Below are 25,630 nucleotides of genomic sequence, written 5' to 3' on the forward strand. Positions count from 1 at the left end.
TTCTTATCTTTGCTCAATTTTCCTGAGCAAAACCATTATTGGAGAAAATCGCATTGTTTTTACTATTGACAACTTTTTAGGGCCATAACTTCTGTATTTTTCTGTTGTCAGACCTCGTTGAGGGCTTATTTTTTGCGAAAAGAGTTGTTCTTTTCAGTCGTATCATATTAGGGAACTTAACTTTTTTTGATCATTTTTTAAAACATTTTTTGTGATGGTGATTGATGAAAAATTGTATATTACGGGAAGTTTTTTTTTTTTACGTCGTTCACCGAGCGGGTTCAAGATTGATTTAGATTTATTGTACAGATTGATACGGACGCGGTGATACCAAATATCTACGTGTCTTTATGTTTTATATACTTTATTTGCATTTTATGTGTAATTGGGGAGATTATGGGACTTTTATTTTATTTATTTAATTATATAATAAAATGATTTCTTTTTTTAATTTTTTTACTTTTTTTACATTTTCTACTTCTTGGCTTGAACAAGCGATCGTCCGATCGTGCTTAGCGGCGTGTAAGGGGTTAAACTAAGGGTGTTAGTGCCGGGTCTGGGCTGTAAGATCACAGCCCGACACCAGCGAGGAAGTACCTTTAATGACCGCCGTAAAAAGCCGATAGGGCGGTCATTAAGGGGTTAAAATGTTCTATTTTCTGCTGACACTAGGATATGCTATGGATTATCTACTTACAAATCTTTGTGGACCTTTGTGGATGTCTCAATGATTACAGAACATCTATTTGGTTTGGACTTCCATCCTTATTTTAGGTTTACTTCATAGTAAATGATACAGTCCAAATAATAAGGAATACTTTATGTATAACAGCATATAGAATGATATTAGGACACGTGCAGCTTTGAAATGCCACAGTAAAGGGATCTCAGAATCCAAGGAATAAGTAGTATCTCTGCTGCCACAGGCATTGCGGTATGTGTAGTTTTAAAGAGAACCCGTCAGGCAAAATAACCCTCCTAAACTAAATATATTTTCATAAACTGCCATTAAAGAGCATTGCCTCTATCCCTTCATTGTCCCTCTACATGCCTGTAATCCTAAACACTGAGGTCCTAAAGCTGTATGCAAATGACCTGTGAAATGTCCAATGAGTCATTAGCATATTCAAGCTGTCTGGCTTATTCATGAGTGGGAGGTACAGCCACAGCCCCAGTGCTTGACTGACAGTCTGTATAATGATGTTCTTCCTGGTGCCGGTGCCCCCTGCAGCCAGTGTGTGCATGTGTATGTGAAAGATTCAACATCTCCATGCAGCCATGTTATAGCAGAACATGTCAGGTACTTGTGTAGCTGATGTCTGTGTCTCTCACATGTGTATTAGGAGGGAGAGCATGTCAGCAGATAAAGCACACACACTAGCAATGCTTTACTATACATTACACACAGACATGAGCAGGGGGAGGGGAGGGGTGACATCACTGCCCCTGACCATGTGACCAGCCTCATTTACATAATAAAGAAAAGATGATTTTTGCAATGATTAATGTATGAATTGACTAGATATAGGCTGTGATGGAATCCATGTGAGCTGCTCCAACAGGTAGTAGTGACAGGACAAGTGACACAGACCTGATGACAGGTGTCCTTTAAAGGCCATGAAATTATATGTAGCACATAGTGGTTACAGGCACGGGCTTTCTAGGTCTCTGTCCGACTCAAGTGAGCAATCAACAGATCTGCAATCTCTGTAAACAATACAAAATATATGGTCAGTACAAATACGGATTTTAGCTTTCCTTGTCACTGGAGTAAAAGACATGATGTAACATTGCAGTACACTACAGTGATTCACTGGATCTCTGCATGTGACTTAAAGGAGTGTTATCTCCTGGGCATTGACAGTTAATTTAATTCACCTGCCATATACATGCATTTCTTCAACTGGATGTTATTAAAAAAAATGTACATGTTTACAGCTAATTTCCAATAAATATAGCCATATTGTCCCTTAGAAAAAGGATTTTTGTAGTTGGATACGGCCGCCGCTGCTGGAGTTATTGCTCAAAGAAACGAATAATTTTGCACATAAACTGGCCAGGTGTTACTGCATGTCCTGCAGCCGTCCTGTGGTAATGAACACTAAATCCTTATGGTCAGGCAGCTTAAATAGTGCATGTCTGGCCACCTCTGCCAGGGTGCGGAGGTTGTTGTATCCAAGGAAGCTATCTTGTTTCTAAGGGACTACATAGCGACATTTATGGGAAATTATCTTCACATATTAACATTGTTATATACGTCCCCTCGTTCCATATTGAAACAGTCATGAGTAAGATCACAGTTGTTGATGTAAATACGCTTTGGATACCATGCTAATTTGAAATAAAGGCTTTGGATTCCTCCATTGAGCTGGATCTGTACTTCTTCACAGCAAAAGAATATCTGTGCAGTCCTTAAAAGTGAAGGACTATCTTGTGTCTTATGCAGTCACGACAAAAGGCTGCCACGAACACTTCTTAAATATTTGTGCAAGCACCAAAAACATTCATTTTAGTGCAAAGTAGGAACGAAAACTGGCACAGCCAGTTTAAAGGCAACCTATCACCAGGGACCTCATTTTCACTGAAGACAGGTTGAGGAAACCCATTACACCTGCAGTTCAAATATGTCTTTCGGCCTAAGCATTTGCATTAGAGTAAAATTGTGCGTTTTAACTTACCTTGCATCCTAACAGAATCCACTGGTGAGTCCCAGGGTTTGCTTTGGATGCATTTGAAATAAAAACATATGACTTCTGCTTCCTACGTGCTGCTCGGTCACTCCTCAGCTCGCAGTCCCCACCTTTGTGCTGCTGTACAACTCCAACCTCCTGCTCCTTCATTCATAGAGGAAAAGAGCTTACTGTGTGGTGATCTGATGAGTGGGGGAGGGAGGAGTTGTACACAGGCACAAAGGTGGGGGCTGAGGAGTGAGTGAGCAGCACAGAAAAGTCAATACAATTATATTTTATTGTTAATGCTTAGAGAAAGCATCTTTGCAATGCATCTCTAATGGACTTCTATAACCTGTATTTAGTGAAAATGAGGTCTCTGGTTACAGGTTCCCTTTAATACATCTGCAACATCCCCCACCGGGGCCTAGCCTTTTCTTCTGGGGCCTGGAGGCAGCCAGGGCTCAGAATACCGGAGTGGCTGGCGGTTGCGGCCTAGGCACGCTAGTGTCACGGTGCTTGGTATGGGGTACGGAGGGCTGTCCTACAGCCTGGCAGGTCTCCAGCAGGTGGTGTGTGCAAGAAATTAGATGAGGTAGAGGCTGATGTACTGGTTCTCCCTGGGGCAACCCCTTAGTGTCTATATTCTGAGTCCCTGGATGATAGATGGGGGAGCCCTTGATGGTGACAGCAGTAGCAGGGACCAGACGGAGGCAAAATTGTGCAAAAATAACTTGCAGTTCTTTATTCGAACCAACAGCAGGCAACGTGCCAAACGATTCCTTACAAATGGTCGGGTTACTGAGAGTGAACCTCAGGAGTTTGGTTACCAGACTGGTTGCAGATACAGGCTGGGATGTAGCAGTGTCCAATGCTGGAAGCTACAGCTTTAGCCCCGGTTATTCTGTGTGAGCTCACTAAAGGTGTGAGGCACACTCTGTCTCTGGTCACTCAGTGTGGAGTTGATATGCCCCTCTGTCAGGGGCTGGGGCCTAAGAGCTGCTCATCAGGTGAGAGCTCAGCACTAACTCCTCTAACTGACTGTTAACGCTAACTAAGGCTATATTCACACGAACGTATGGGGGACGTATATACGGCCGACGTATATACAGCCGATATACGTCCCCCATACACTCCTATGGGCGCACGGCACCCTACGGGAGCGGTACGGTGCCGCACACGTGCGGTACCGTACCGTTCCGTACCCGGGAAAAAGATAGGACCTGTCCTATCTTTTCCCGTAATACGGGGCCGTGCGCCATAGGTTGCTATGGAGAGGGGCGGGGGTGAGCTGCGCTCACCTCCTCCTCCTCTCCCCGTACACTGCCGTTGCCCGCTACGGTACGGTACGGGCGGGCAACGGCAGTGTGAATATAGCCTAACTGTCACTTCTCATCAGCTCCTGGTCAGGTGGTCTCACCAATCACACTCCAGTTACAAAGGTGGAAGATCATTGGATGACATTAGTAAAACAGGTTAACCCTTGACTATCCAGCCAGTATCTACCGCTGCATATTACCTCTTGGTGTACTGAATGGTACAAGAGGCTTATTTGCAACCACTCCTCCTCCATGCGCATTGGCAGGGATATTTCACATCTGAGCCAATCTATCCTGATATTTTCTATTACCTCTAATACAGATAAAAGTTGTGTTCACACAATGGAGAAAACGTGGAGTTGCTCCCAATCACAAGCATTTCAGTGGAAATGCATCTGCAATCATTGCCAACCCCCTCCCTAAAACCAATGAATTGCATTTCAAAGCATAATTTAAATGCTGCTTGTGAACGCATTCTAAATAAATGCATTCTAAATGTATTGTGAATAAAGTTAGTCAATGAGATTGCAAATGGATTCTGTTGAACTCTACAAATTGTTCCTCAAAAACGACCCCTCATACGATTACAGAAAGTTAAAAAGTTATGGCTCTAAGAATATGACAATAACAGCTGGTCATCCTAGTCACTAGGATTTAGGTACTAGATGCTGCAACATGATAAGGTCCAAATGTACAATCAGTTGTATGTCCCATACAGATACTTAATATGGTCAGTAACATAATAATAAGAACATTTGCCGTAATACAAACCTCCAGCTGATGGACGGTTTCCTGGATCCTGCGCTTGACTTCTTTTAATGACATCACAAAGAACAGGAGGACATAAGGCAGGGAGGTCAGCATCAACGTTTACACATAGTTTCTGGTGCAAGCCTTCAAGATTCTCTGAAGAAAAGTCTAGAAGTAAAGTGGACTAAATGAAAAGGATATGCAATATTGGACACTTTGTATTCTTCCCCTCTTGTATGAAGTTGTCACATTTAGTGGTTCCCGAATCTCTTAGACAATATCATTAGGGTTAGTGTAAGCCATAGGGAGCCAGATTGAGAAGTGTTGAAGAACATGAACATGTTGGAGAATCTCTATGAATGTCATCAACCATTGCATATATTGCTGAGATCTAGGGGCTCAAAAAATCTGTCTGTATGCTGATACTCGAGCGTATACTGTAATTTATAAAGCACCATCATATTTATCTACCTCTGTAATAGGTGAGCATATAACAGGTGAGAATACTGATCTGTGCTCTGCAGAGCTGTGCACTCACGTTGTAATGAGAATCCACCAACAGCAATTTCAAAAATCACTACCCCTAAACTGTAAGAGAAAAAAGAGTTAATATAACATTTTGTAGAAACAAACATTCTCTCTGAAAGTTCGTTTTGGGATGGCTTAAAGGTTGCCTGTTTTTTTAAGATTCTCCACTAAAATCAGGAATTGCAGTGATTGAAAATAAAACAGGATCTGCCACATTTAAATGACATAGTTATGTCTGTATCACAAAGATATTTCTCCTCTGCTGGACTCTTACCTGTAAATTTCACTGCGCTTGTCATAGGCGTTGATGTCCTGCACGGTCTCAGGTGCGAGATACACCAGCTCACCAATCTCTGTTCTACTTTTTAATGGATTCCTTCTCATAGATGATTCAGTCTTAGAGAGCTCAAACCCTGATAACTGCAGAGAAATTCTGAATTTTTAGTCTGAGCAGTGAAATTAAACGTTATGCATGTTGTAGGGTTACATGATAAAAATTTCTGCAAGATATTGTTACCTTCAGACAGTATGTCCCGTCTACCAAGAATTTGAAGCTGCTCAAGCTACCATATAGGACAGTTTTTATCTCTGTTTGATGTAACCTTTAAAAATAAGAATAGATTTACTACCAAGAGTGTGATAACAATTCCAGCATATGTGCACATCATCTCTGGATAGAAGGCTCTGATTGATGAGATACAGCACCGGTACAAAGCTCTGGCTGCATCAAGAGACATTTGGATGCGGCGCTCCCATGACAGATGGGGCTCTTGTCTCAGCACTTCTCTCAGGGTCCCCTTCTCACAGTATTCCATCACAAGGGAGTAGCAGGGGTTTCTACCTGGACAAGAACAGAATATATATTGAGCACCAGAAGGTACAACAGTTAGAAAGAAATCAGAAGAAGCTCAAACAATGAAGAAAACAGTGAGCCTAAAAGAGGGAAGAGATAAGGAATTATCTTCAGGATTTGCACATAAGATAATCTTACTACCTCTGCCATCATTATTAAATCCTTGAAGCCCAACTGTAACTTTTTTCCCCAAATCAATAGCTCGTGGGATGTTGGGATAGCTCTTTGTTACCTATATCCAGCAGTTTTTTGCTATCCTCCTCAGTGTAGCTTTGCTCTATTTTAGTTAGGTCTTCTGTCATATCTAGTTACTCTTATGAACTGTACATTTGTAAATAGGAGTACCTACCATAAGATAGTATATCTGTTGCTAGATTCCTCCTGCCAGCCTTTGCCCTATTCTGTAATTTAATAATCCTGGAACCTAACCTAACTTGTTAAAATTTTTTATTTTAGTACTATGTAAATTAACTGCAGAGGCTTCTAGGATGTGTACTAGCCAGGCATGGCACTGGGAGGTAAGGCTTCTACACACCCAGAAGCCTCTGCTGATAAATGCTCAGATTTTCTAGAGATTTTTGCAGACCAATTTAGTTTGGCTTTTAGAGGCTTTAAACTCCCACAAGTGACACCATTTTATTAATATCTCAAACTATTCATACTCAAATGTGCCATTTTAGTGCCAAATATATTTTGCCCAGCTCATGCCACTGTTGGTAAACACCCCAAAAATCATTACTCTGGTTCTCTCAAGTAGGGCAGTACCCAATGGGGCACATTTACTTACCAGGCCACTGGAGTTCACAGAAAATGTCTGACTATAAGGCCCCATTCACACTTGCGGTTTTCATGCACGTGTTCTTCGCATGCTTTTGACGTGCAGAACGTGCATTGCACTCCGACCCCTTTGGTTTTTTCAGACTTCTTCATGCACACATGCACGTTTTTTTTTAATGCGTGTTTAAATCTCACCATGCTCTACTTTTGCAAGTCACGAGCATGAAAAACGCACCATACAAGTCTATGGACATGCATCAAAAACACATTGCACTCTGAGACACATGCAAGTCCAACGCAAGTGCAATGCGTTTTTCACTGATCAATTGCCATAGAAAAGATCAGTCCTGAGTCTTTTTCATGTGCGTTATCTGCGTGAAAGATGCATTGAAAATGCATTGGAAACACAAAAGAAATGTGCATGAAAAACTGAGACACTGAACAAACTCTGACTGAAAACTGATAAAACTCTGCTGAAAAATGTCAGTTTTTCACTGACCAAACCCTGATTGCACCCTGATCAGACTCTGACGTGATCTGCAAAGCAAGTATGAAAGAGGCCTAATGCAGCGTGCAGATATACACTAAGATCGTGCGCAGCTGTGCCAAAAAAGGGGTCACGTGCGCCGCAATCCCAGCACACACACTTGATTTCTCCAGACAGAGATAACGGTTTGATTTAATCTGGAACAACCTACCACCATATTTTTTGTATGGACCATTCATATATTTATATACACTCACCGGCCACTTTATTAGGTACACCATGCTAGTAACGGGTTGGACCCCCTTTTGCCTTCAGAACTGCCTCAATTCTTCGTGGCATAGATTCAACAAGGTGCTGGAAGCATTCCTCAGAGATTTTGGTCCATATTGACATGATGGCATCACACAGTTGCCGCAGATTTGTCGGCTGCACATCCATGATGCGAATCTCCCGTTCCACCACATCCCAAAGATGCTCTATTGGATTGAGATCTGGTGACTGTGGAGGCCATTTGAGTACAGTGGCCTCATTGTCATGTTCAAGAAACCAGTCTGAGATGATTCCAGCTTTATGACATGGCGCATTATCCTGCTGAAAGTAGCCATCAGATGTTGGGTACATTGTGGTCATAAAGGGATGGACATGGTCAGCAACAATACTCAGGTAGGCTGTGGCGTTGCAACGATGCTCAATTGGTACCAAGGGGCCCAAAGAGTGCCAAGAAAATATTCCCCACACCATGACACCACCACCACCAGCCTGAACCGTTGATACAAGGCAGGATGGATCCATGCTTTCATGTTGTTGACGCCAAATTCTGACCCTTCCATCCAAATGTCGCAGCAGAAATCGAGACTCATCAAACCAGGCAACGTTTTTCCAATCTTCTACTGTCCAATTTCGATGAGCTTGTGCAAATTGTAGCCTCAGTTTCCTGTTCTTAGCTGAAAGGAGTGGCACCCGGTGTGGTCTTCTGCTGCTGTAGCCCATCTGCCTCAAAGTTTGACGCACTGTGCGTTCAGAGATGCTCTTCTGCCTACCTTGGTTGTAACGGGTGGCGATTTGAGTCACTGTTGCCTTTCTATCAGCTCGAACCAGTCTGCCCATTCTCCTCTGACCTCTGGCATCAACAAGGCATTTCCGCCCACAGAACTGCCGCTCACTGGATGTTTTTTCTTTTTCGGACCATTCTCTGTAAACCCTAGAGATGGTTGTGCGTGAAAATCCCAGTAGATCAGCAGTTTCTGAAATACTCAGACCAGCCCTTCTGGCACCAACAACCATGCCACTTTCAAAGGCACTCAAATCAACTTTCTTCCCCATTCTGATGCTCGGTTTGAACTGCAGGAGAGATTGGGGTAGATTTACTTACCCGGCCCATTCGCGATCCAGCGGCGCCTTCTCTGCGCTGGATTCGGGTCCGGCCGGGATTTATGATGGTAGTTCCTCCGCCGTCCACCGGGTGGCGCTGCTGCGCTGAAGTCCGCTGGAATGCCTCGAAATACACCGGCCTATCCTGGATGAAGGTGAGTGAAATTTTCGCGACACATTTTTTAAAAAAATGTGGCAGTATTTCCGAATCCGTCGGGTTTTCGCTCGGCCACGCCCCCGATTTCCGTCGCGCGCATGCCGGCGCCGATGCGCCACAATCCGTTCGCGTGCGCCAAAATCCCGGGGCAATTCAGGTACAATCGGCGCAAATCGGAAATATTCGGGTAACACGTCGGGAAAACGCGAATCGGGCCCTTAGTAAATGACCCCCATTGTCTTGACCATGTCTACATGCCTAAATGCACTGAGTTGCCGCCATGTGATTGGCTGATTAGAATAGCAGTTGGACAGGTGTACCTAATAAAGTGGCCGGTGAGTGTATAAGTGGACCTAACACTTCTTAAATACGTGTGCAAGCAAAGTCTGACAGAAAACTGGTGCATCCTTAGTAAATGTGCCCCCTTAAACCTTATATCTAAGACCTTCGGATGACACGGCTCTGCCATTTTATTAGGCAATTATCCAGAGCAAATTTATATGAATTTTTATTGGATTAATTTTTTTTTTTTTGTAACTTTTTCATTGTCTTTTTACCTCACTATTGGTGTTACACATATATGGCGTTTATATGAAATTTATATGATATTAATTACTTTTTACCAATCATTTACATATTGCCATATCCACGAGAGTAGTACAGTTCACAGTAAATTGTCTAAAAAGATCTCTGGTTGCTGTCACTCTATAGAAAGCTTCTATGTTTACTTCCAGTGATTAGAAATCAGTCCATGGTCTTGTGATGGGCATGCAGTTGCACTCACCGTAAGAATTATACAAAGTAAGGCCCCTTCCACACTAGCGAGTGTGATGCGATGAACTCGCATCACACTCGCAACGCAAGCTGCCGGGAACGCACGGCCCGAACGCTGCACCGCGGGAGTGAACTGACATGCTGAGTTCACTCCCGCTAGTGTGGAAGGGGCCTAATGAAAGCTGTGTGATACTGAGGGTGTGTTTACGCATGGCATAAACATATGCTTTTTGAAATGCATTACTACAGCTGCGATTTGCCTGATTACATTGTTGTCAACATTGGGGCACATTTACTAAGAATGTGGGAAACTGCACTAAAGTGCTCTGCCTGTGTATAATGCTGGGTGAGTCAGATTCATTAAGATCATGCACCAGAAATCATGAATCTAGTTCTTCCCTGCACTGGCCCGACAGAGTTCACTAACTTTTTTGTGGTGCACCTTTAACATAGAGCGTGCAGTTTAGGACAGTTTAGACCTAAAAGAACTTGAAAGAACTTCCATCAGAAAACTGGCTCAAATCCTTTAGTAAATGTGCCCCATTGTGTTTCCAAAACACATGCGTTAATGCAATGTTAACACATGTGTTAGCACAGTGTTAACAAATGCATGTGTTAATGCATGCGTTTTGTAAACACAAAGTTGACAGCAATGTAATCACACCATTGCTTGTGGTTTGTTAACACATGCGTTAACATTCCGTTAACAAACGTAAACGGTAATGTAATTAGGCAAATTACCTCTCATCAGCTGTTGTAATGCGTTTCAAACGCAATGAAAACGCAACCAAAACACAACGTGTGAACGCGCCCTCAGACCCCGACCCACCTGCCCCGGAGAGGTGAGATTCATATGTCTGGCGTGGGAAGCCATAATGAATCTCCCCCAGTGTCCTGGAATGGAGGAGAAAGGGAAAGAAGAGAGATGAATTGTGTCTCACCAGAGTTATCAATACAGATGCCATACAGTCTTAAGATATTCGGGCTTTCATATTTCTTCATAGTCTGGGTCTCAGATTGGAAGGTTCTCCTTATAAAACTGGAAATAAGGACAGAGACAGAGCATGTCTGAAAATATTGCTGAAATGGTAGAATGTCACTGAGCTGACACTTCAATGCTTGTAAACTCACTCATCATTCCTGTTCAGCTCTCCCTTTAAGACTTTGATAACCACTTTGCTCTTGTGATATTCTCCTAAATACAAACTATGGCTGTCGTTTGTCATCATGCCAGGAATCTCCAGTAGTTCTCCACAATGTAGATCTGTAGATCGAATCTCTTTTATATCCCATGGTCGGACAATCTCAGCTTGCACTGTGAACAAAATGAATCATCTCTATAAAATAGGAGACTTAAAGTAACACTTAGATTATTAATTAATAATAAGATCTGGGGACAGACAGGTGACAGAGACAGAGATAATTGAGAGCTACCTTTCCAGATGTCCCTGTCTGATTGCATTGCCTACCCAGAACTGATCTGTCTCAAAGTGGGGGCTTCTGTGATGTAGACATTTTAAAAGACGATCTTCTCCAATAATGAACCATTGGAAGACAAAGAAGAAGTGATCCTATTTCAGGGGGGACACACCAGCATGTAAGTGTGCTTGTTGTAAAATACTGCATCCATGTTGTAATATGCTTTGTGTCATTATACATTTGGAATACCCATAGCTCCCAACCGTCCCGGTTTGGCCAGGACAGTCCCGTTTTTTAATACCTCTGCCCCGCTTTACGGGCAGCTGTGAGATTGTCCCGGATTGTCCTGCACTTGCTGGGGTTGTCCCGGCTCTGTGTCCCGCATAGTAAATACTTTCATAACCAGAACCTGCTATACCGAATGGCTTCTACAGACATCGGGCAGGGAATCCTTTTGAGAGAAGTGTCGGGTCAGTGGAGAACAGGGACCACGTCCTCAGGTTTAGATCTCTATCCATATATGGTAACATCTCTTCGGGTTCTCCAGAGCAGACATCGGGCAGGGAATTCTTTTGAGAGAAAGGTCGGGTTAGCGGAGAGCAGGGACCACGTTATCAGGCTCAGATCTCTGTCCATGTATGGTAACATCTCTTAGGGCAGACATCGGGCAGGGAATCCCTTTGAGAGATGTGTCGGGTTAGCGGAGAGCAGAGACCACGTCATCAGGTTCAGATCAGCATCTGTCCATATATGGTCTCCAGGGCTTCCCCAGACACAAGCTCTTATTTAAATTAATTAAATAAATTTACGCCCAGTCCAGGATTCGAACCCCAGACCTTCTGCAATAGAGAAAGGATCCTCTACTCACTAGGCTATAAGATGTCAGTGAGGGGATTTTTTGTAACTAAGAGTTTCACTGTTACATTGTGACACACAGATATATAGAGAGGGATCTTCTCAGAGATTATTATTGAGATAATGATTATTATTATTATTATTATTAAGATGATTATTATAATTGAGATTGTTATTGAGATTATTATTATTGATATTATTGAGATTATTAGTATTAAAATTATAATAATAATGATAGTCTTCATGATAATAATAATAAAAATAATAATAATAGTCGTCTCAGTAATTACAATAGTAATCTCTGAGAAGATGTATCTCTATACACCAGTGCATGGAGCCTGTGTCACTGTGTAACAGTAAGAGACTTAGTCACATAAAATCCACCCATCAACAATCACAGGGCCAATAGTCTAGTGCAGTGGTGGCGAACCTATGGCACGGGTGCCAGAGGTGGCACTCTGAGCCCTCTCAGTGGGCACTCAGGCTGTTGCCCAAGCACAGAATTCAGACAGGACTTGAGGGATCCTCCTGCAAGCCCAGGATGTTAAGCATCTGGGTCTATCTGGGATTGTAGGAAGAAAAGGTGAGGACAGTGTCAGATTATCATTGGAGCTATTGAAGTTCCTGCTCTTGGCCACAATTCTTCCTGTTCATTGGGTTGTCAAGGGAAGCTCCAATGGCAATCTGAATTTTCCCACCTTCTGTCAACGATATTGGTGTCCTCAGGACCCTTGAAAGCTGTAGTATGCACGGAGCAAGAAAATTTTCATAATTTAATGCTAGAATTGCTGTGTCGGCACTTTGCAATAAATAAGTGGGTCCGGTTTGCATTTTGGGCACTCGGTCTCTAAAATGTTCGCCATCACTGGTCTAGTGGATAGAGGCTCCATCTCTGTTGCAAGTAGAATGTAGAGTTCAAATCCCAAGCTGAGCAAATTTTTTTATTATTATTATAGTGATGATTATTATTATTATTATGAAGATGATTATTAGTAATAAAAAATTGGGGCATGGCCAGGGCGTGATTAGGGGTGTGGCTTAGGGGGAATGCTACGGGTGCCTCCATTTTGTCCCTCTTTGTCTTGCGGAAATGTTGGGAGGTATGGGAATACCCATTTGCATCCAAGCTTTAACTTCCTCGCTGCTATCTTCAGCATTGCCACATAATGTCCTTTACTCATGATGCCATCTATTTTGTGCAGTGCACCAGTCCCTCTTGCAGCAATACAACCGCACAACATGATGCTGCCACCCCCGTGTTTCACACCTGGATGGTGTTCTCAGACTTGCAGGTTTTCCCTTTTTCCTACAAACGTAATGATTTTCCTAATGGCCAAACAGTTCAATTTTAGTTTTGTCATACTACATAACATATCTCCAAAAATGAAGGTCTTTGTTCCTGTGTACATTTGAAAACATTAACCTGGCTTTTTAATGTTTCTTTTGGAGTAATGGCTTTTTCCCGGCAATGTGGCCTTTCAGCACATGGCAATACATTTCTCGTTTCACTGTGGATAATGAGCATCTGCACAAGGTCTTTTCCTTTGGTTCTTGTGTTGATATGCACATTTCGGACCAAAGCTTGTTTATCTCTGGATCACAGAACCCGTCTCCTTCTGGAATGGCATGAAGGCTGGACATTCCATCTTGATTGTACTTGCTTGTTATTGTTTGTACAGATGAACGAGGCACCTTCAGGTTTCTGGAAATTGCACCCGAGGATAAACCAGACTTGATATTTTGGCTGATTTCCTTAGACTTTCCTATGATGTTACACAAAGAAGCAGTGTGTTTCAGGTGTGCCTCAGAATACATCCACATGTGTTTCTCTAATTAATACATCCAAAGCCATGACATCATCATATAGACTGCCCCGAACTGTTTAAAGGCATAGGAATCTTAGTGTATGCAAAATTTTACTTTGAAAAGTGGTAAAAATACCTTAAAAAACGTATCCCTCTCTCTTTATTCTGGCATTTGGCAAACATAAATAAGTTTGGTAATCCTAATTGACCTAAAAAGGAAAGGTTTATTCTAATTTTATGTCAGATGGTAAGAAAAACATGTATATGTGTCTTCTTATATAGTGTATATGAAGTTCAGGTTTCAACTGTATATGTCACAATCTGGGCTGTGGGCAGCTTTGCCTAACCACTGGTGGCATTATATTCTGCTATAATTAATGATTATATGATGCACTGTATCAGTCTACAATGCTCAGTCTACAATGTCACATTGTGCTATGAGTTTTGCTTATATAATAGCCATGGTTTGGAAGCTATTGATATCGGGGATATCTATCCAATCTTGCAAAGCGGTGTATTGACAGAAGACAGCCATACTTACATAGTTGCTTTATCTTCAGTAACTGCAGATCAACTGAATATAACTTGTCAGCTATAGATGTTATTTCTCCTGCAAGAAGTCAGCATTGAGTGTTTAGACAAAATCATCACTACGCTGAACTCTAAATCAATTGTCTTGAACCCCATTTGTTTGTGGGTGTCTTATGGCTGATTTGCAAACAATTGTTACCCTTAAAACCAAAGCAAGTAGCATTAATATGTTTTACGCTATTTTGTTTATCATGTTAGTGTATAACTGGTAATTTGTAACAAATTGAATATCAAGAGAAATGTCTGCTGCTGATGTGTGCTGTAACACAGGATCTGGGAACAGACTGAATACACGGACAGTGAGGCTGTGAGACTAATCCCCTTCCTGTCTGTCCTTTCCTATTGCCCGGCCCATCTAGGCGGTGGGTAGACAACTAGTAGATGATCCCTTCCTGTGCCAAAGTGCAAAACACAGAGACAAAGAAAAGAGAGTACAAACAGATAAGAATAGTCTGAACCTAGGCCTAAAGTCAGAATACCAAGTGACAAAGATCAGAAAGACAAGATAATGTGGAGCTTGCTAAGAACCTCTTTAACAGGAAAAGAGTAAAGTGTAACTCGCAGAGATTTCTCAAGACCGGATGTAATAAACCCTTAGCTGTGAGTTGCGGCTGTTTCAGAGAACTTACTCTCTATAAGAGGCATCTGCTGGTCTTCTTCAATGTCTTTGAGGTTCTGCTTACTCAAGCTTTTGTTGAGAAAATGTTTAAGAAATTCTTCCCTCTGTTCCACGTGCAATAAAAACTGGAGGCTTTGGGCTGTGTTACCCAGCTGCTCATTGATGTGAATAAACTTGTTCTGTATGCTCCCGGCCTGTAAAAGCTGCCGCCACCACCCGTTTCTGGAATACTTCATCACCCAGCATTTTGCATTTTTCAGGTTAACCAACAGCTCAGACAAAGTCCTTTCCAGCTCTCTGGATTTATCGGGGTCATTTTTTAGTTTCTCAGCAGGAATCAAAAGAAGCTGTATTCTCTTCTTCAGACGATAGCAGCGCTTCTTATTGGTTTGGGCCTTGTCACATTGATCATAGATTGTATTGGCAACTGTAAAAATGGTTTTAACAACATCCATATTTTTTTAAGGGCGCTACAGAAGTGTGAAGGAGACCAATAACTGTAAAACAGTAAACAAAAGTAGAATCAATGTCTCTTTTAATCAGAAAGCTTCACACCTATTGTTAAAGGACATATACCACCAGGATCAATTATTGTAAACCAAGCACACTAATATGTTGGTAAGAGTCACTCTTCTTTAAGATTCTTACGCCCTTGTTTTTAAGAAAAAAAAAGGCTTTCAATTACGCTAATGAGCCTGGAGCCCCTCAGGCTAATCTGAGTAATTTTTAAAGCCTTTTTTTGTAAAAACAAGGGCAAAAGAAGCTAAAAGAAGAGTGGTTCCTGCCAGAATGGGCACACACCAGTATTTCAGTGTGCTGGGTTTACAATCCTGGTTGTAGATGTCCTTTAAACTGTACCTTCTAGCATGACAGTCACTTTCCAGCTGTTATGAAACTACAGCTCCCTCCATGACAGTGGCTTTCCAGTTGTTGTGAAACTAAAACTCCCAGCATGCCCTGGTAGCTCGTCTGTGGTCACTGTTGTGAATCCTTATCTCCCAGCGTGATGTTACACTGTACTTTCCAGTTATACAACTGCACAGTCTGTCTGAGGCTCTCCTCCAAGGCTAACAGCTGCAGAGCTATGGATTTGCTCTTCCATCACATAACAACTATTTGGTGGTGGTACAAGCAATTAATGGGAATTGGTTAATGTTTTTAAGTACAGATTGCGATAATGACTTTTCTCACACTCTGCACTCAGTGTGCGGTCACACGTCGCGTTTAACGCATGCGTTTAAAAAACGGCTTGCAACAGCTGAAGGGAGATTTGCCTAATTTACAAAACGCAACTGTTAACGCAATGTTAACGCATGTGTGTGTTAAATCTCTCTTCAGCGTTTTTAAACGCGACGTGTGACTGCACCCTCACAGCAATCAACCACCAAATTCCTTCCTTATTCCCCACCTTGTTTTAGATGACTGCTGTGCCATTGTCCGGTACAATATTTTGTGGCCACTAGGAGTAAATACAAGGTGTGAATGTTGTATATGCATAAGATATCCAGGGAAATTGCATAGGACATGTTGTTATTCCTATCTACTTTTTATATTTTATTTTAAAGAAAATCTCCACTCACATTATTGACACATGACAAGGTCTACCCCAATCTTGCCTCAAATAGAGCTGTGTGTATTCACATATCTATTCCATCATTTGTATGAGACAGACAATTCCACAGTGTAAAATACAGATGCTGAGCCAGATTTGCTTTTTCCACAAGACATCTACAGTGGAAAATCAGGAGACGTTTAATATGATTTATATTACAGACACCTTTTTTGTGCTGTAGATATACACACATCCACCTTTATTTTGTCTCTTCTGGCCATTAACCTGCATCATTTATTGGCAGACCATTGGCAGATGCAGAATATTTTACATTTAACAGATTTTAAAGGGAACCTGTCACCAGGGACCTCATTTTCACTAAAGACAAGTTGCAGAAGCACATCACGCTTGCATTGCAAATATGCCCTTTCTGCCTTTTATAAGCATTTATATTACAATATAATTTTGTGTTATAACTGCAAACATCCCAACTTTTGCGGAGGAGAAAGAGGGCCAAAAGGGGCGATTTTTTTACCCACAGAAGCCACACCCTAGCCATGCCCCCTAACCACATCCCCTGGCCACGCCACTGCTCATACCTCCAACGCATCCACTGGCACCAATGTATATTTATGTATATAATTGGGGGGCATATTCCACTCCCCCTAGACAACGAGCGTATCCCCCCTAGACAGCGAGCATGTCCCCCCCCTAGACAACGAGCATGTCCCCCCCTAGACAACGAGCATGTCCCCCCCTAGACAACGAGCATGTCCCCCCCCCTAGACAACAAGCATGTCCCCCCCAAACAACGATCATGTCCCCCCCAGACAACAAGCATGTCCCCCCCCAGACAACGAGCATGTCCCCCCTAGACAACGAGCATGCCCCCCCTAGACAACGAACTTGTCCCCCCAAGACAACGAGCATGCCCCTCCCTAGACAGCGAGCATGTCCCCCCCTAGACAACGAGCATGTCCCCCCCTAGACAACGAGCATGTCCCCCCCTAGACAATGAGCATGTCCCCCCCAAACAACGAGCATGTCCCCCCCCAGACAACGAGCATGCCCCCCCAGACAACGAGCATGCCCCCCCTAGACAACGAGCATGTCCCCCCCTAAACAACGAGCATGTCCCCCCCTAGACAACGAGCATGTCCCCCCCTAGACAACGAGCATGTACCCCCTAGACAACGAGCATGCCCCCCCCTAGACAACAAGCATGCCCCCCCCTAGACAATGAGCATGTCCCTCCCTAGACAACGAGCATGCCCCCCCTAGACAACGAGCATGTCCCACCCTAGACAACGAGCATGTCCCCCCCTAGACAACGAGCAAGCCCCCCCTAGACAACGAGCATGTCCCCCCCTAGAGAACGAGCATGCCCCCCTCTAGACAACGAGCATGTCCCCCCCCCTAGACAACGAGCATGCCCCCCCTAGACAACGAGCATGCCCCCCCCCATGGTTGCGTGCCCTTTTTTGTGTGTTTGTGTTATTTGTGTCTTCCAGGACCGTACCTGCTGTGGACTACTTCGGATTCAACGGATTACGTCAATGACCGACATTTCTAACAAATTAAATGGTCAACGAGGGTGTGTCTGCGTTCTTTGTTCAATTAAACTTATATTTGTTAAAAATGTTGTGATTTATTTTTTTGCGACACTTCATAGTTTGCCGTAGTAGTGGTGCCGGCTAGATGACGGTGCTCATTAGTAAGACAGCGAGCATGTCCCCCCCCTAGACAACGAGCATGTCCCCCCCTAGACAACGAGCATGTCCCCCCCTAGACAACGAGCATGTCCCCCCCTAGACAACGAGCATGTCCCCCCCTAGACAACAAGCATGTCCCCCCAAACAACGATCATGTCCCCCCCAGACAACAAGCATGTCCCCCCCCAGACAACGAGCATGTCCCCCCTAGACAACGAGCATGTCCCCCCCTAGACAACGAGCATGTCCCCCCCAAACAACGATCATGTCCCCCCCAGACAACAAGCATGTCCCCCCCCAGACAACGAGCATGTCCCCCCTAGACAACGAGCATGTCCCCCCTAGACAACGAGCATGCCCCCCCAGACAACGAGCATGTCCCCCCCCTAGACAACGAGCATGTCCCCCCCTAGACAACGAGCATGTCCCCCCCTAGACAATGAGCATGTCCCCCCCAAACAACGAGCATGTCCCCCCCCAGACAACGAGCATGCCCCCCCAGACAACGAGCATGCCCCCCCTAGACAACGAGCATGTCCCCCCCTAGACAACGAGCATGTCCCCCCCTAGACAACGAGCATGTCCCCCCCTAGACAACGAGCATGTACCCCCTAGACAACGAGCATGCCCCCCCCTAGACAACGAGCATGTCCCTCCCTAGACAACGAGCATGCCCCCCCTAGACAACGAGCATGCCCCCCCTAGACAACGAGCATGTCCCACCCTAGACAACGAGCATGTCCCCCCCTAGACAACGAGCATGCCCCCCCCTAGACAACGAGCATGCCTCCCTCTAGACAACGAGCATGTCCCCCCCCTAGACAACGAGCATGCCCCCCCCTAGAAAACGAGCATGCCCCCCCCCCATGGTTGCATGCCCTTTTTTGTGTGTTTGTGTTATTTGTGTCTTCCAGGACCGTACCTGCTGTGGACTACTTCGGATTCAACGGATTACGTCAATGACCGACATTTCTAACAAATTAAATGGTCAACGAGGGTGTGTCTGCGTTCTTTGTTCAATTAAACTTATATTTGTTAAAAATGTTGTGATTTATTTTTTTGCGACACTTCATAGTTTGCCGTAGTAGTGGTGCCGGCTAGATGACGGTGCTCATTAGTAAGGGCTGGCCTTAGTGTTTGTCTTAATTTTTTTGGCAAATTCACACTAACGCCCATACCATTACCCCGGTACCCACCTCCACCTTTGAGAGCGGTCTGGCGTTTCTAGGGTACAGCACAGCAGTGTTTGTTAGTGTTATGGGAGGTTTCCGGTAACGCTATCAGTATAGCACTAGGAGTAGCTTACTTTAGTAACATCGCTGGGCGCGTTCACACGGTGCGTTTTGCCTGTGTTTTCATTGCGTTTGAAATGCATTACAACAGCTGAGAGGCGATTTGCCTAATTACATTACTGTTTACGCTTGTTAACACATGCGTTTAGAGTGCGTTCTGTAAATGGAAACGTTAACAGTAATGTAATTAGGCAAACGCCTCCTCAGCTGATGTAATGCGTTTCAAACGCAATGAAATGGCAGGACATAACGCACCGTGTGAACGCGCCCTCCTAGTGCTGTTTTTCAGGGTGACAGGTCCTCTTTACACAGCTCCGCACATCGAAGTATAGAAAAGTTATTGGCCTCTAAGTATGGTAAAATTAAGAATTTTTTTTCTACAAAAGATTTACATTTTTTAAAAAAATCTAAAACACAATAATTCTTCTATAAATGTGGTGTCTCTGTGATTGTACCGACCAAAGAATAAAGCAGAGGTGTCATGTGGGGCGCAATAAAATCTGTAGAAACAGGGCACAAAAGAAAGCGGCGCAAATGTGTTTTTTCACTAATATCATTGCATTTGGATTTTTTCCCGCTTCCCTGTACACGGCGCGGAATATGTAATACCGTTACTAGAGGGGACACTTGGTAACACAGAAAACAAGCCGCACACTGCTCTGTAAAAATAACAAGTTATGGAACATTGAAAGTGGGGAATGCAAAACGGAAACGCAAAAATAGGGCCTGGTGGTTAAGGGGTTAAGTCTCATCTAGTTAAATAAAAGCAGTATAGCAGGCACTGGGGGGGGGGGTCCTATTTGGCAGGGGGTCTATGAGAGTTAAAGTATTTAACACTTGAGCTGCCTATGCAGACAGCAGTGACAGATACCTGACATCACGGCTGCTGCTGCTGCTGCTGCTCCAGCACACTCCCGGCTCTGCTACATCATGTGCTGTCTCCCGGGCTGTGAGAGGGGGGGAGGAGGGGGAGGGGTAGGGAGCTGATATACACTTACAGATAAGAAGATCCTCCTAGGCTGCTGCTGGGAGACGTTCAGTGCAGCCTGTGCTCAATTCATAGAACAGCCCTGGGGGAGGACACTGGGCTCTGATTGGTCCCTGGGCTGGGGGCGTTGATGGGGGAGGTGCCGGGCTGTGCAGGAGATTCCACGGACCTGAACACAGCAGGAAGACGGGGGTGGGACGGTTGGGAGGTATGTAACTGATCTTGCACCCTGACAGAATCCTCTGTGTTGGGCTTTGGTTTGGATGCATTTCAAAAAATAACATGTGACTTGTTACTCACTGCTCAGTTTTTGGCCCCAACCTTTGTGCTCCTGTACAGCTCCTCGCTTCTGCTCCTTCACAGAGGTCACAGCCTGGTGAGCTAACATTAGTGGGGGAGGGAGGAGCTGTACAGGAACATGAAGATGGAGGCAGCCTGCAGTACAGACAAATCCATTACCCATTACCCCATCCACACCCATTGGATTACCTGTCCCTTTGTGACATCTATCAAGTCTGCAGCCAACTTCCTATTAGCTATAAATGAGAAGAAGAAAGATGAAGAAGGAAAAAAAAGGGCAACTATCTCCCACATCATATCCATGCCACACCTTTTTCTTCAGTTTTCATTCTATATTCATATGCTTCTTACAATATTCTTCTGCCACTTAAACATCATTAAACAACTTTATTTCACAGTCTTCTTGGAAAATATTCAATGTTACTGGTATTTGTAGTCTAAATTTTTTCCGGTTCTAATAAAGTTTGGTACATAAGAGAGAAAACTTTTTTCTCTTTGAGCATGTGTCTGCTGAACATTCAGGAAACAGTCAGGTGAGTTCTCTTTTTTTCTGTCCGTCTGAGCTCAAAATATCTACTTTATCCATGCAGTCCAAAATTTTCACTATTACAACTGTCGATTTTTGCCTCTCGTCATCTAGAGATCTTCTTGGTCCCAATCGATGCGCTCTTTCTACTTTAATTGATCTTCCTAGACCCAACTGTTCAGGAATTTCTTTAGAGATAAACCTTTTTAGGTCTTCTGAAGGTACTTGTTCTGAAATTCCATCTACATTGATATTAGTCTGTCTTGACCGATTTTAAAGATCTTTAATTTTCTCTTGATTCTGTTTTTTTGCCTTATGCATCGCTCCTTATTGAAAGTTTTCCACTTGATCTTCCATAGTAGCCAATTCATTTAACAAACGTTCAATTTTCTCCTGTTGCTGATCCAATTCCATGTTCACCTTCCGTATAGTTTTCTTTCAGCGAAGTCAATTGGCGTTTATAATGTGAGTAAGATTTCTTTAACCACTGCCTCTGCTAGCTCTTTAACATTAATAGTTTGAAATCTCTCTTCACTCTAGACCCCTTCACAGCTGGATTTTTTTTTGTGGGCACCATCTCCTACTTACTGGGGTCGTTTTCATTGATTCCTGCCTAGAAGTATCTGTCAGACCTCCTCTACCCAGCATAGCTGCAAAGGTGGTGGGACAGAAGGCAGAGGGCAAAAACAAACAAAACAAAGAAAAAGTAGACCTATTTACTACTCAACTTGGGTTGGACTGATGTTCAAATATGCTGGATCCGATACAATATAGTTACTCCAGAGCTACTTCAAAGAATAGCTGGATCTAAAGCGAAATATGGCCACTGTTACAAATATTTCAACTATACATATTTAGGTACAACAATTACAATAAAAACAATTCTCGCCCCTCCCTAATTGATTAGTCCACAACTTTAAAAAAAAGGTCTAAATACAGACAGTCCACAAATGTTCATTTCCTTTTCGTCCGTTCGGCAGCAAACATGTGGGGATTCTTCCCCTAGGTACAACTCAGAAGAGAACAGGTGACAAGCAGTAGTAGACAATTAAACAATTAGTGTCTTGGTGCTCCTCTATATAAACGCAAACGCAGACAAAGCCGCGCCTACCGGGGTTTCGCCTCCAGAAGCCCTGGAGGTGAAACCCTGGGTCGGGCAGCTTGGTTGAGCTAGCATCCCGCTATTAATTCTGATGTGCAATTTTACTTATGTTTGTTTTTTAATAAATTCTTAACCTGTTGAAACACACTACACCATTTGCGTGTATGTTCCTTTCAGCAATATCGTCTGCCAAGAATCAATTAAGAGACGAAAGGGGAACAAATGCGGTGGTGCTGGTCTGAACTGAGACATAGTTTCATCAGAAGGATCTGTCATTGCTAATGCTGGATTTCATTGAATGGATATCTAACACTATAGGAGAAGGATTAGAGGAACTCTGGAGCTCCGGCTAGAAGGAAAATAAGTTATTTTCTCTCAAAAAACTTCTGTATACCAGGCCGCTGGTCTCTCATACTGGAGAACCTTGATACCCGTGATATATGTTATACAGTTTTTTAACCTGTTTTCTCCTGCTAATGATCTGCATATTTTACATTTTTTTACACTGTTACCTCCTGTTGTACAGAGATTTCATACCCTGATATCACCTGACCCTGCTATCAGTTGCAGTACAGGGAGCTCTACATTTCGGCTCCTCGGATATAAATTGTGAGCACCTGGTTGGCCTGGACATTCTGGTGTTTCTTTTGCACACGTGTCAGCGATTGCTATGTGTTGGTATATTTTAAACCCTTAATGACCGCCCTATCGGGATTCTACGTCGGTCATTAAGGGTACTTCTTCTGACGCGACGCCTTTCTACGGCGCCGCGTCAGAAGAAGATTTCGGGACATCGGGTCAGTATAGTGCCGGTGTCGGGCTGTGATATCACAGCCCAGACCCGGCACTAACACCCGGGATCGGAAAAACTCAGATCCCGAGTGTTTAACCCCTTACACGCCGCGGTCAAGCATGACCGCGGCGTGCAAGTGTGTCCCCCGTGGATCGGACCCCCCCGGTGTGCTTTCCCCGCAAGAGAGCCCATAAAACATTCAGGCCCCCCCTTTGTTGCTGGACCTAGTGATTTTACATCATGATGCTACTCAGGATTTTGTCCATGCATGCTACCCATACGTCACCATTGGGCGCCCATTGCTATAATTGTTAAAGGAAATCTACCATCAATATCAAGCATGACAGGGACACATACTAATAAATCCAGGCACTGTGTCGGTGGTAATCTTATATTTGTTTCCATGGCCTCCTTCCTTCTAAAATCAACTTCTCAAATTAAGATACTGAATCCAAAGGGCTCCTGGAGGTGTTACCTAAGCCCCTCCATGCTGTAGCTTCACAGGCTGTTACACTGTGCAGGAGCACTTCCTCCTCCCACTGTGTACTGAAACGTCCTCTGTTGTAGTGAGATTACATCAGGCAGTTGAATGAGGATGTGCAGAGGGAGAGGGGGAGACAGAAAAACAGCCTGTGATCATGCAGCACAGTGGGGCTATGGTAACAACCCCAGAGGCCTTTAGACTATTAGCATAATTGTAAGTTATGCTAAATATAAATGTTGATTTTAGAAGGAAGGACGTAATGGATAACAAATATAAGAAGATTACCACCGTCACAGTGCCTAGATCTATGAGTAAGTGTCCCTAGTTTATCATGCTTGGTTTTGATGGTAGTTTCTCTTATACTTTCTCATATCCTTATAGTTTGCTACCATATATGAGTGCATGTAAAATATAAAGCCCCCTAGGTTTTCACCTTCATAGAGGATTATCTACACTGGATACATTTTAAACAACCACTTAGCTGTATGAATTCAACAAACAAAACTTGATTTAGTGAATTAGTACAGACAATGCACATTGGGGCTCATTTACTAAGACGATATTTCGACGATTACTGTTTTGCGCTGCATTTAAAAGGGGATTGTGGTGCACGCGATCGTATTTTAGCGCAAACGCGTCAGGTTTCATGCGACACAAACCGGGGGGGGGGGGAGCCGACGGATTCGGACTGAGCACGGGATTTAACATTTGAATTTGTGTCGCAAGCCATGCACTTGCATGCATCGGGAAGAAGATGTGAACTCCGGTGTACCTGAGTGGGGAAGCGACACAAGCAGGAAATCAAGCGGCACAATCTTAGTGAATCGCACTGGAGTCCATGATGACAACTTACAGCGGGGATCGCGCAAGGGACGGATAAGTAAATTTGCCCCATTGGGTAAGAGCCGGAAAATGCATCAGAAACTGATTTACCAGAAACAGATTTTTAGTATGTAATAAATAATCTGTAGTTACTAGCAACAAGAAGATATCAAGACTTACTTAAAATATGTTACAGAACTTTTGATTTTGACAAAATAGCTTCCTTAACCAATATTACAGTATGTATGTGTCTTTGTGTGGATGTTAATTGTAATCTGGGTGCTTGGTAAAGAGGCAATTCCTGACTGATCTGCCTGAGGCTAATCTTCAGAGACTTTGACATCATATATTAGTTTATATTGGCCTCTCTTTTGTATGTATGGAGATTTTCCTCTCACATCACGGTTGTTCCCTGAACTTACCTTAGTATAGGTGGCAGAAGAATAAAAAACTAATTTCGAGTTTTTCTACCTGTAGACCATTGCCCTCTCCAAGTTCTGCAGAAGCACATGCCCCTCGCTTCCTTGATACTAAGACCTGCCTCCTCCGGCTGTCTCATAGGCCGTCTCCTCCTTCTTTTCCAGCTCTGTGTCATTTGACTCCAATCCTGCTATCTGTAGGGATATGAGGTGATGTCTGCTTTACTTGATGTTCTTATTTTTCAAACAACTTCGTATAGATCATCATGCAGCTTGACTATTCCACTTTGAATTTCACTATCAAATTATTGAGTGGTTATAAAAGTTTATGGCAGATACTATGATATATATACAGGTACTTGTTACATCCTGTATTATACTCCAGCAACCATGGGACCCCACTACAACATGACACTATCAGAAGCACCTTTTAAACATTTTGATAGTAATAGACAGTATTGTCCCAGTATAGTAATAATACAAACGTTAATGGATAATACATAGTGTTGTTAAAGTACAGAGATATAAACTAACAAAAGTATAAAAATTCTCTATCAAATTATCACAAAAAACCTAGTGATAGACATATCAAATGCTAGTAGACAGATACATTAACCTTATACAGTATATGTCTTCAGCATCACAACTGGATCAATGCACTTTCAG

General features: G+C 43.4%; 1 protein-coding gene across 1 annotated transcript; it reads right to left on the reverse strand.

Annotated features, from left to right (window-relative positions):
- Positions 1 to 271: 271 nt before the first annotated feature.
- LOC140070460 (mixed lineage kinase domain-like protein) lies at positions 272 to 25,166 on the reverse strand. Its single transcript, XM_072117010.1, has 11 exons — positions 24,968 to 25,166; positions 14,985 to 15,471; positions 14,306 to 14,374; positions 10,817 to 11,000; positions 10,627 to 10,724; positions 5,972 to 6,107; positions 5,784 to 5,868; positions 5,541 to 5,686; positions 5,277 to 5,326; positions 4,760 to 4,906; positions 272 to 1,707 (listed from the first exon to the last, which is right to left on the reverse strand). The coding sequence occupies exons 2-11, from the start codon at positions 15,427 to 15,429 to the stop codon at positions 1,661 to 1,663; spliced, it is 1,407 nt and encodes a 468-aa protein (XP_071973111.1). The 5' UTR covers positions 15,430 to 15,471; positions 24,968 to 25,166; the 3' UTR covers positions 272 to 1,660.
- Positions 25,167 to 25,630: the final 464 nt, after the last annotated feature.

The sequence above is a fragment of the Engystomops pustulosus genome, chromosome 7 (assembly GCF_040894005.1).
Source record: "Engystomops pustulosus chromosome 7, aEngPut4.maternal, whole genome shotgun sequence".
Classification (NCBI taxonomy): domain Eukaryota; kingdom Metazoa; phylum Chordata; class Amphibia; order Anura; family Leptodactylidae; genus Engystomops; species Engystomops pustulosus.